This window comes from Rhea americana, unplaced genomic scaffold (genome assembly GCF_003343005.1).
Source record: "Rhea americana isolate MKP2758 unplaced genomic scaffold, rheAme1 scaffold_181, whole genome shotgun sequence".
Lineage (NCBI taxonomy): Eukaryota > Metazoa > Chordata > Aves > Rheiformes > Rheidae > Rhea > Rhea americana.
Window position 1 is genome coordinate 619,388 of NW_028185939.1, and position 12,373 is coordinate 631,760.

The 12,373-nt window shown below is 49.2% G+C and overlaps 1 protein-coding gene across 1 annotated transcript in view; it reads right to left on the reverse strand.

The window, feature by feature from the left end:
- LMF1 (lipase maturation factor 1) overlaps positions 1–12,373 on the reverse strand; it is a 246,862-nt gene continuing 234,489 nt past the window's right edge. Inside the window, exon 10 of the mRNA XM_085301951.1 lies at positions 1–49. Coding sequence (XP_085158077.1) covers positions 16–49 — 34 coding nt within the window. The 3' untranslated portion in view covers positions 1–15. The remainder of the gene's footprint in view (positions 50–12,373) is intronic.

The following is a 12,373-nucleotide window of genomic DNA, read 5'->3' on the forward strand; positions in this document are numbered from 1 at the left end:
CTTCTGGCAAAATACTCACTTTTTCCATGAGTGTAGCAGGACAGAGGAGCTGCAAATAAAATAAGGACACTTTTCTAGTGTTCRGTACTACAAGTGTAACATAATATTTGTGGTTAAAAATTACTGACAAAGTGAAGGTATTACAGCATCTGGTAGAGAGGCGTTTGAGGGCTAATTCTCAGAAAATTTTTCATTACTGGTAATTAGTTAATGGTTCAGGGAAAATCTAGCAGGTATTTAAACAGAAATGGCCATTAAATCATAAAAAGTACCTTTCTAGTATTGTTGCTTTTAAAAACAATTGAAACAACACTCAAAATATGATTACTTTTTCCTATAAGGGTCTGCATGCTGTGCAATGTGCTGCCTGAAATATTCATGCATTAAAAAGTCTCTCTCTGCAATGAATATTTATTCCACGAATAATCTTTAATGTCTTCATAGCTTTCAACACATTTGGGCAAAATGTTTCACGTTTCTGTGCTTACAGTGAAAAATCTAAATCTGACACCTAAATAGGTGGCCTGATTTCAGCTGTATGGAGCACTTTTTGTATAGCCATTATTGCCTCCACATAGCTGCCTCTGTAGCATGACAGCACTTTAACAGCCTAGAGTAACTCAACACAGCAATTTAGGTGATGAAATGAAGTATTGAGATAGCAGGAAGAAATAATAAAGGCAGAACTGGCACTTGGCCAGGATAACTTTTCTATAGCTCCACTCTCATGCAGCAGTGCTCTGAGATGAGCTTATGGCTAAATATGGTCAGGACTTCAGTGCTGCATCTCATCCAAAACACAGCAGCACTGGTGTTTCCTCTCCTTCCAGATGAAGAGTTGGCAGCAGCCTATTTTTAGTTGTGTGGGTGTAAAATATGTTGGATAAATTTCACATAGCCTGAGCTCAGTCTGCCCTGTTCTGCCATGTTGGGTTTCACACCCAGACCTAGCAGAGCTCGAGGTCCAAGACTGGCACCATGGGCTCCTGCCTCATTGTCCTCATGCTGTAAGCCAGGGCCTCCTGCCTATGGGGCACTGGGCCTGTTCACCTGCTCCRTGAGCCCATAAAGTACAGCTCCCCGTCCTGAGCCACAAACTGGGTGAAATCTCAGACAAAATGAGAATGAGCTTCCAAAGAACCCTCACAGCCACAGCAAGAAGACAGTRTAATACCAGTGTCTAAGGTCACTGTTCAGTCCACTCAGGATATATTTGAGGGTATTTGTTAAGCTGAGAATCGGCTGTAGGCTGGAAGGTGAAACATTAAGGAAGAAGTACACAGCTTTGCACTTCAGTAAAGCAGTTGCCAGGTGTTGGGACCAAGCCAGTGACTTCTCCACGGAGAAGGAGATGGAGCCCTACCATGTTTCTGATTACAGAGGAGAGGCACGAACGAGTCCCAGACTGGCCCCATGTAGGTGCTTCCAGCAGACCTGACAAAGAGCAGTCTATACCAAGTCAGGGCATTAACTGAAGCTGCAGAAGACTTCAGCTACCTTAGAGCGCACTGCTGAGGGGCCAGAAGAATGGGTTTCTAGCCACCAGCTCCTGAAGTAAAACTGGAATGTGTCTCTGACCGCAACAGCAGAGTTGTAGAGCGAACAGACCATTAAAATGTCCATTCAAGAAAATATTCACGTCCCATTTATATTTACTGCTGCTTCATTCTGTTGAAAGTCAAAGGCCTGTTTGTACCCGATGAAAGGCTCAGGACAGATCAATTGACTGGAAAAGGCTCTGAGGATTGAAACCTACAATTCCACATGGACAAGTGCTAATCCATCAGTCTACTGAGCCCAAACAAGGTGTCACAGATCTTTCCAGGCGTGCTGAGCTGACTCAGGACTCTTTTGCTTGTTCGGCCCAGGAAAGGATGTTCAGTGCTGAAACTGTAAAAGAGATTCTCATAACAGAGCTTCTGGGAAAAGAGTTGTGGTCTTTTCTAGCTACTTTTGGCGTCTCTTCAGATTCATTGCCTCTGTTACGGGCAAACTTTCCATGGTGACTTGAAGGAAGGAGCATTCCCCCACTCCTTTAAACTTTTAAGTGTCTCACAGCACATTGCAATGGGCTGACGAAGTGTCGTCTGCTGTGTGGAATCAGCTCTGCTCAGGTTTCTTAAGGAAAGAAGACTTACGTGATTATAACATGCATTTGAGTGAATGACGGGCCCCCGGTTGTATCTCGATGTCACCGAGGTGGAAGGAAACCAACCTTATTTGCTGAAAAGCGGGATCCAAGAGGAGTGGTTGAGAAAAATCATACCTCCCTGTGCAGGGGGGTAAAGTGGTGGCAGAGCAAGGAAAAATGCGTTACCGAGGGGTCTGCTGTAGCTCTGTACCTCTGTCTAAATCAGAAACAAGCTTTTACTTGAACCCTGGTTTCATGAGGAAATGAGATTTATGTGGTGATAGCCCATGTATGAGTGCATGTTTCCCTTACAGCCCCACACCCTGGTAATTACTGTATTCTGGTGCCAATTTCAACCAAATTGACAGCAGGTAGAAATCCCAAAGGTGACAAGTCCCTAAAAGTGTTGTGRAAAGAGATGTGTGTGCGTGAGAGAAAGAGAGCAAAACCCTCTATTTATGCCTTCTGTGAGTTCCACCTTGGGATGACTTCAAATCTGGACACAGGTATTATAAATGTCCCCACCATGGAAAAGTCTCGATAGCATTTTTGCATATGAGAYACCAGAGACTCCACATAGGAGAAGATCTGGATTTTGGGGTGGCCAATCAGGCAGGAGTTGCTGTGATTAAGGCATTCGTAATGTCTTTTTCCCACGTGGCTTCTCTGGGGTCTGAAAACAGGTGAATGCCTCCTGCAGCTCTAGTACAATTCAGTTTAAAAGTCCATCAACCATGAGGCACAGATCCATTGCAAACCAGGCTTCATTAGTGCCAGTGCTCACAGGACAACGTGGAGTTTTTTACGCTTGAAAGAAAATGGTTTGCTTAGCTCCTTCCCTCATAATTTCTCTCCTTCCCCAAGACCAAATAAAGTAGAAATGAGATGCTATCGAAAGATTGTTCTCAGAGTATTTCAGGCCCTGTAAAAATGGTGAGGGCTGTTGGCTTTTCAGGAGGACAAGCACGGGCCAGGGCAGGAGAATGGCAGAGACCCACCAGCACTAATTGCTCATCGGTGTGAGCCAGCTTGCATTTAGGGTAGGAGACAGAAGAGGTGGAGATGCTCCCTACCTCGGCAGAGCGGCAGCCAAGAGCTCTCGATTTAAGAAACAGATGAATATGAACCATGTTGGAATGCCTTCAAAAATCTGCTAGCACTCTCCTCCCCACCAAAAGCTGAATAAATCCCCTTCGTATTTCGGGCTCCTAGTGAGTCCCTGAAATGTTATCAATGCTCTTTGACACTCTACCTGCCCTTCATCCCACCTGGCTTTCCACAAAACACATTTCCTCTCTTTTCAGGAAAAAAAGTCGGGTTCATTCAAACTCTGACACGTCTCTAGCACTAGGGTGATCAAGTCTCCTCCATTTTATATTTGGTATTTTAATAGGGTTTTCTTTTAGACTTTTAATGAGTTTTTATTCCCCTTTGTATAGCAGACGCTTCAGTCTGACTGACAGTTTTACTCACCCCACGTGGAGAAATACGAACAGTTAGGACAACCTTTTATTCCTGTGGCAAAGTTTTCTTTGCCAACATTTTTCTTTTGCTTGCAGTCCGGAGGATGTTTTGACCCTTTCCTCGCTGCCCTGTCAGCTCCCTTTACCTGTCTCCCTGCCTTTGGGCAAGGACGTTCCCACCGGTGCAGAGGCAGGACGAAACCCAGCCCTGCCATCCACGCTCTCAAACGCTTGCAGCTTTTTATTGAAGAAAGAAAAAAAAATGCAAACAAAAACAAATGTGGGATTTAGAACGGCTGAATTATGTTACAATCCTTCAGCATCAGCTCAGACTCAAGGCATTTTATTACTGTTTGTAGCAAGCAAGTGGCGCTGGGGGCTGTCCTCATGCCTCTGGGGGCTCAAGGGCCCTGCWGGCTTGTGGCTGTGCTGGGGACTTGCGTCATTTGCCCGACATAGACGTGCTGGGCAGTTAAAGGTTTGCCCAACGCACGTTGACAAGCCAACGGCTGGAGAACAGCCCATGCTGCGACTCTGATCAGTTTATTTCTTGCCCCGACTGTGGCACAGAGAGGGCAAGACTCGTCCTGCGAAGGCGYGAGGTGACCGGCCTCGCTGCTCCGCTACGTGAGCAGGAGGCAAGGACTCGCGTCGGAGCCGGAGCCGCTCTGGGGACGACGCTGGCCCCGTCCTGCACTGAGCCAAGACGGGCCCAGGCCCCCCCCACCCCTTATTTTTTTTTTAGCCATAGACACCATGCGAAAGGACTGTGAGAGGATATCTGGCTGGAATTACTAAAAATTGCATACGTCAGGCTGGGTGTTGTACACACAGATAAATTATTAGGTGCCAGTTCTGCCCCCCCCCACTGCTAAACACCGAGAAGATGAGCAGCATGGAAAGGGAGGAGTGCGCAAAGTTGGGGGGTGAAGGCAGAGGCACTGCACGGCTGACCACGAGACGCAAAATGCACAGGTGGACAGGGACCGAGTCCCTGCTCCGAGTGGTCTTGGAGTTGCCGTGTTCTCCAACCACAGGGCTTCATGGCAACGTTTTTTGAGGGCAAATTTGGGGTGGGAAGATTACCTTCCCCCCCCCCCCCGGTGCAAATCTGGGAAGACGTTTTGTTTTGTTTCGTTCTGCCTTTTGGACTGGGGGAATTTCTAGGTGCCGTCTCCTATCTGCGAGGCAAGCAGGGTGGCTTCCGGCATTTCTTGTGCTTAATTACACAGGTCTAATGGAGTCATATAATTTAAAAACATATGCCATTAAACATTACATATTAAACGTGGCCTTGGTTTTTTGATGTTGCAGAAGACTTACGCTCATCTGCTGAGAATTAGGAGGTTATTACTCTGCGGAAGCTAATCCAAATTGCCTGTTATCCATAGGCAGAAAATTAAAGGAATATTTAAGCCCATTCCACAGATTACAAACTTGGTGGCATAGCTCTGAAACCAGTAGTATTAGTATCTTGCATTTGATAGTTGCCAATAATTTAAGTCAACTGTTTAACATCTGGCATTACTATATAATGTCTGGCTTAAACTGTAACCTTTTTTTTTCTGCTTTAAGGAAAGCTTTTTCTGCTTTGAGAGAATTTTGATTACTAAAACCCTTCCTAGGACAGATTTATCCTGTGATTTAACATTTTGTGATGGATTTTCATTTTGAATCAGTTGAATAATTGGCAGCGACTTCAGTATTAAACTGATTCATGATGTACATCCAGGCCCTTATATAATTTAACATTATTGTCTTTATAATTGAAGCTCCTTTTTTTCCCCATTAAAGTATTGGAAACCATCTAGTGATCTGCTTTGATTAAAAGTAAAGTGCAGAGGATTGATAATGATTAGAGATGGTCCGCCTTCGTGGCTAGGTTACCCACCCAGGCCTGGGCCAGGTCACCTATATGGCAGTGCTTGGGCTTGTGCAGCCCCAGGCACTAGCTTATGGACCTTATGGTTCCTACACAGTGCACATGTTAAAAAAGGAACGCTAACTGAGGCTCCATGGCCTACGTGAAATGAGTTTGAAAGGTCTCAGTCCAAGTGATGCCACCTAGAGATCTCTTTGCATTAGAGGAACTCCACCACACGGGAACTAACCCGTTGGGTGAACAAGGTGGTTCAGCTAGAAATCAAAGGTCAATGAGCCAAATCCTGTCTCTTTGGAAAACACGCCCACAGCTGCCCATGCTGGAGCCTGGCTGTTACCTGGTGAGCTGATGCCTGGTGGGAGCCTGCTGGAGGAACCGGCGCTCCGAGACCCGAGAAGTCCCTGTCGGCGGTCTGCAGGGGGAAGGCTCGGTGTTGTAGAGTCCACATGCCAAATTAAAATGTGTCCATTTCACACTCCCCTCTTCCCCTGGCCTTTGGCAGGGGCTATGATATAACAGGTTTTGCATAGCTGCTAGACATCTTCCTAATAGTATCCCCTGTGAATTCTAAATTTCAGTCACAGCCTCTAAATTTTCATTAAGAGCAGTCACACAGAGAGAATGATGGATTAGATTTTATTGTTGGAAAATCTCCAGATAAAATTAAAGTGCTTCTTTCTTTTCTGAAACCTTTACCTTTCCCCTGTGGTGCCCTATAAATAAGGTATCAAATAATGTTTATCCTTTTGAATTCTACAATCTTACATGCTTCGTGCTTACTTCTGACCACTTTCCTGCCTCTTCAAAGATGTCACTTCTCAGCTAAAGCCCAGGAACAGACACGCTGCCTAATGGACTTTGTTTTATTATAAAGCAGCGTAACTTTGTGTTCCAGTAGCATCGAGGAGACTTCACTGAAGCTCAGGTACATATTTTTAAAGGCAGTGTTGTCTTCTCCTCCATGAGAGCCCTGTTGCTCTTCCCGTTCCCGGAAGCCCGTATTTCCTTCCTCCTTTCCATGCAGTTCCCTCCATCTCTCACTCTCTCTTTCTCCAGGCCCGATATATTCTTTCTTTGTCCCTCRCTCTCTGTCCTCTCTAAATACGTGTAATCTGCCCAGATTGCAGACAGATGAGACACCGCTTTGGTACGCGCCGGGGTCACGTGGCCGCGCTGAGGCACCTTCTGCTCAGAACCAGCCACTGCCTCAAATAGCCAAATTGTGATAAGTGGTATCCGCTCCCACCGCCCCTGGCCGGCAGATTTTTATAGCAGATGTTATTTCTCCTTACACTGAAAAGAAGATGGAAAAAAAGTATTCTGCTGTGACAGAGGACTTAAACAGTTTTAGATGCTTTTAGTCTTCACTTTCAACTCAAGCAAGCCAGAACTCTGCAGGCAGTTGTTAGGAAGTGTTCAAACGCTGGTAGTGCTGGCATGATTCATACTGGTGTCAGCTCGTTTAAATTAAATTCCACGGGGATTTATCCAGCAAAGGCTCTAAACAAATTTTAGACAGCACTCCCCTCACCCCCGCACCTCTCACTTCACAGCATCTTAAATTAATACGGTGCAGAAAGGCCAGGATCGTACCGAGACAAGGGCTCCACCACGAGACAAGTTTTCTCCCCAAAYGAGAGGGAAAGATTCGCCGCTGCCCGCGGGGCTCGGCCGAGGCAGCGCACGCGTGCAGGGGGTCACCGGCTGTACCCGGAGGAGAGGGAAGAAGAGCTTTTCCAGCGAAATTTCCGACGTCCTCCAACGGGGGACTCACAGCGTCACGTTAGAGCCCGGGTCCCGCTCAGGACTTCTGGCTGCCGCAGGCGGGCGCTGGGGCGGCCCYGGGGCACGTCCCCTCTCCCCTGGCCCCTGGCCCGTCTCGGTCCCCGCTGCGTGGGGTGGCAGCGGCTCGGGTCCCGCGTCGCCCTTCCCCTCGGCGCGGGAGGAGGTGGGAGGGTTTCTGGGAGAGGAACGGAGCAGCCTTGTCCTCCACCAAACGCCCCGGCCAGCAGCGCGCAAGGGAGCTGTCAGTGCGGGTGGTCTGATGATGAGCACATTAAAATCATACCAGCTTGGCTAATTTGCACCACCTGGGCACCAGCCCCTTGGTTTTCACTCCGGTTTTTGATCAGCCACCACTGGCTTAAAGGCTGGTTAACAGMGTCCCCAAGCTGAGCTCGGCAGCGCCACGGAGGTTGTCTCCGTAAMTGCTTTCCTCTTTCAAAAATTCCTCCGATCTCTTCTTTTGCCAGTGGAAAAATTGTACATCAGCTGGCAAACAGCAACAACAAAAGTACCTGAGTCTCATCCCCTCTTTGCTGCGTTTTAATGTCATCCCAAAGGAAGCGGCGCTGTCTTGGCCGCTTGCAGYGAAGGAAAGAAAACTCGTGGAGTCCATTGGCTATTTTTATTGGTTTGTCTGTGCCACGTTTCGCAGGCAGCAGTGCCAAGAAAACACCGTGGCTTTGCAGAGCCCAGGCCCGGAAGAAGAGTGAAGAGCTGGAAAGAGGAACCGTGTAAACGTGGTACCAGTGAGGACAGAGAGGAGCCAGAGCTGACCGAAATCTGCCATGAAACACATCGGATCGCAGACTTCCCTGYGCAGAAGTCCTGACGCCCACAGCTGGGAGAGCGGCCAGTGCTATTTTTGGGCAAGCTTTGCGCAAGTTCCAACCAACGGCTCCGTGCACAGAGGGCGAGAGAGCTGGAGGTTTCCTTTTAACCAAGAGATGTTGGACAGACACTGAAGCAGTGAGCAAAGCTTTAGAAAACCTCCCGTGGGGTTCGAACACCTCTGGGCTGGGACAGCTGGGGACAGGCAGCCGCAGACCAGACGTGTGTCCCCACTTCTTGCTGCTGAGCTGCGSTGAGGGCTCTTGGGCAGAGCGAACCATGTTCCCCAGGCCAAGCCGTCCACCAGCTGCTGCTGCACGGGAGCCGTCGCTGTCGCCTGACCACACCAGTGCGACCACTCGCTTAGAAACAGCCTCGTGCAGCAGCTCTGTTGCCCTGAAATCACTTACAAAAAGCCTCTGTGAGCCAGCGCTGATAGCTTTGGAGGCCAGCTCTGACCCTGACACCTGGATGGTCAGGATGGCAGCAGAGGTCAAAGCCGAAGGGGCAAGAGAAACCTCAGGATGTCAGAGAAAGAAACGGAGCTGCTCAAAGTTACACGTGTACTTTGGGCAAGAATTAGGCCTTATCTCCTCCGTGCCTCCATCTGAGAAAATCCGTTCCAAAGGTGGTTCCCATAAGTACGTTGAAGGACAAGCCTTGACTCCCCTCTAGGGAGCTTGTGTACCCATGAAGTCTACAGAGACRCTGGTTTGGCCCTTTGGAAAATGGACTGGAAGTCAAAACCCCATGATGCTATTCCAATTGCACCAAACTGTTCATCCCCCTATGCTCAGCTTTCCTGTTTATAAATCTTGAATAATTACTACTGAATTACCAATGAGGGATTTTACAAGTCTCTGAAAAAAATCTGTTATTTACTGGGATGTGTAAGTTTAACAAAGTATTGGAGAACATCATATGAAAGCCACTGTGAGTAAAAAGCTGTAAGAACATTTTTATCAAATAGAAAACTAAATCTTTTGTGGCAATAAGGAAGCTATCTTCAGGAAAAAACATCACATTGAAGTGCTTCCTAGTGTATTAGCTGGAGCAGATATATTGTTGTTTTGATACGGAGACATGTATGAAAAAAGACCAAAACTCAACCATGTATCCATATATCAGTAAGAAAAAAATATATCTTTGCTAAGGAACTCATTATGAAATTTTGGAAAGAAAATCATTTCAAAGAAAACCATCTCAAAAATGAACTTCCAATTTTCCTTTTTTTTTTCTTTTCTTTGTCCAAAATAAGGTTCTGATTTTTACCAACAACAATAACTTTTTTTTAAAAAAAAAGCTGTGGATTAACTCGACAGCTATTTCACTTTCACTCCATTTCTTTTGCTCCTCCGCAGGAAAATCCTCGGTGCACAGTTTCCAAACGCTAATGAACAACAGTCCTTTCCCTGGACCTTTCAGGGCCTGATTCACCACGATCATCCATAAATATTCCTTTAAAAACTTTCCCGAGGAGCTCCCGGGGGCCTCGGGAGCAGCCGATGTCCGGAAACGTCGGCGATGCCTCCCCCTGCTCCTCGGGAGGCTGGCAGCGCGGCGGGGAAAGGCCAGGCGCGTTAAACGCCGCGAGATTTACAGCACCCTCCCCGCCCGCGGGAGCCGTAAAACGACAATTTGTTCGATTTTGCAAGCAGACCTCTGCCCGTCGCAGCACCTTTCGGCACCCTCTGTCGAGCCCGGCTTAGAAAGCCCGGGATCTTTTCCGATAAAATGGATGCTAAGTTCATTTTTCGAGCATTGCAGCTCCTGGCAGGGGAGGGAGGGAGGGAGGCCGGCGCCGGCAGCGGCCCCGCCGCTGGGGCAGGGTGGCCGGACCCTGCCCYGCGCTCGCCGCTGGTTCCTTCTGGCCAGAGGTACCTCTTGTTGGGCAGCTGGAAGGTAACGGGGCCCGGAGAGGCTGGGGAGCCCTGGTTTGGGGGGTGAAATGTCACACTAGGGCTCCAGGGGCACCAGACGCTCGGATCTGCTCTGTGCCACCTGGGCGAGCGCTTGTAGAGCCTGGACTTGGTTCAGGCTATAAAACGGAGGTTATTCCCTACCTCAAACTGGCACTGAGAGGCTAAAAATCAACTAATGCCCGAGAAATCGTTTGRCGTCATGACACGACAGTGACAGTCTAGCAAAACCTGGACTCGAAGAAGACGTTTGCACAAGAACCTGAAGGCCGAAATCCCCGTGTTGCGCTTTGTCCCTTGCCCTGGCCTCGCCACCCCCTTGGCACCTAAGCTGAGCCGTACAGCAGCCGGCTGGAATACCCATCCGTCAGGAGACGGCTGCACCACCAAACGCACGGTAAAAGGCAATTGTGGCATGTTACTCTGACGGTTTCTCCACCTGCACAGATCCCACGATCGGATTTGAGGTGGCCTCAACTCAAAACCCCAAATGCTGGCTCACCCGTAGACCTTGCGACCTTCGCAGCACCCATTTGGCTCCCAGTTGCGGGCTGGGCCCTCCTCTGGCGTCCCAGTCTTGGAAACCCGAGGGGAAGCGAAGCAGCGTTCCCCCGTAACGCATGACCAAGAGCAGAGTTCTGCATCTCTCGCTCAAGCAGTCCGAAGCGATTGTAATGCAGCCAGACTTATTTCTTACTTACAGTGGTGGACTTATTAAGCTTCCAAAGGAGCTCTTTAAGCCRTCATTTGGGGTTTAATTGCTGAATATAAGCAATATATATATATGGATATATATATATATACCTGCTTCCAAAAGGCTGCCATGAAGCAGCCCCCTCTTCACTCACCACGTTCTTCTGCTCGGCAAGAGAAGATTCCCTCCCTCCCCCCCCCCAAGTGTGAAGGGTTAAAACTTCGCTCTGCTTCATCCAGTCCACCCCCTCCTTCCCCAGTTTGCAAACAGGAGAAAGGAAAGGATTAGAGAGGAGAGATTTACGGCGCAGCCCATCGCAGAGCCTCAGCCCGCACTTTGATGCTGGGGGACCAGCCCCGGCTCACAAAGGCGCTGTGAAGCTTGCCCACCCGGCCGCTATCTATGGGGCGAGCTAAATCCCTCCTYGGATTAGTAAGGGCTCTGCGAGTCCTCGCAAGGAAAGGCTGCACCTTTTTTATTGCCGCATTATTAATAAAGAGCTGGTGAAATACTTACTGCCGCTCCGTAAATCTTCCCAGGGCAGCAGCAGGCTGCAGAGACGTTCGGGCTGGAAGGAAGCGGAGAGGCCGTCGGGCTTGACCCGCGTCCCCCATCCGCGGGACCTGTCCCAGGAGCCACGGCACGGCGGGAGCCCCGCTGCGCTCCCGGCGCCGGGCCGGCCCCCCGGGCCACCCGCGCGCCCTCAGGGACCCTCCTCGAGGGGGCCCCCGAGGTGGCCCCGGGAGCTCCGTCCCCGCTGTCCCGCTGCAGCAGCCACGCGGGAGCGGAGCGAGCCCTCGTGGAGGCACGGCCGTCCGCACCGGCACGGTGCCCTCGAGCCCTGTCCGTCCGCACTGGCATGGTGCCCTCGAGCCCTGTCCGTCCGCACCGGCACGGTGCCCTCGAGCCCTGTCCGGAGGGACGGGGAGCAGGCGGGGACAGAGGCGCAGGAGCGCGGGGCGGGGGCTCTTCTCCCCTGCTCACCCCGCAAGCAGGGCCAGAGCGACCTTTTCAAACATTCCTGCTTTTTTTTAATTTTTATTCCTGAATTTCTTTTTTCTTTTTTTTTTAGAAGGGGAGGAAGGAATTCATGCAACAAAATAAAAAGTAYCCTTAAACTAAAAGGCTGCAAAAAAAAAAAAGGCAGCTGGCACTACCCAGCCAGCAAGCAGTCACCGCTGGAAGCAGGCTCAGACCAAACCATCACCCATCAGCTCTGGATTTGCAAGGCAGCCTCAGGGGAAGGAGTAGATCCCACTCCTGCTCGCCTGCGGCGTTCCCGGCCACTCGCTCGGCTGCCCGCCGCTCGGATCAGCACCCGTCTGGCACGAGCACCCCAAAACCGCCCGGCGTGCCGACACCTCGGGGAGCCGGCTGCCTTTGGTTTCGGACAAAATAATAATAATAAAAAAAAACAACTCCAAAACAAAAAGCACATGAAAACAAGCAAACTCTCCCCACTATCAACGAAGTCTGGTCATAAAATTTTACTTTCATGTAACAGCATGAAATCTGCACAACCAGAGCAGGGGTTTTTAATAAAAGGCAGAGTTGATGTAATATCCGAGCCAAGGTGTTTTTATAAGCCAGAAGAAGAGAGACAGAAACACAGAAAGAAAATAATTTTCTTGAATTCCTTCCAGAAAGGAATTTTATTTAGATTTACTTTAA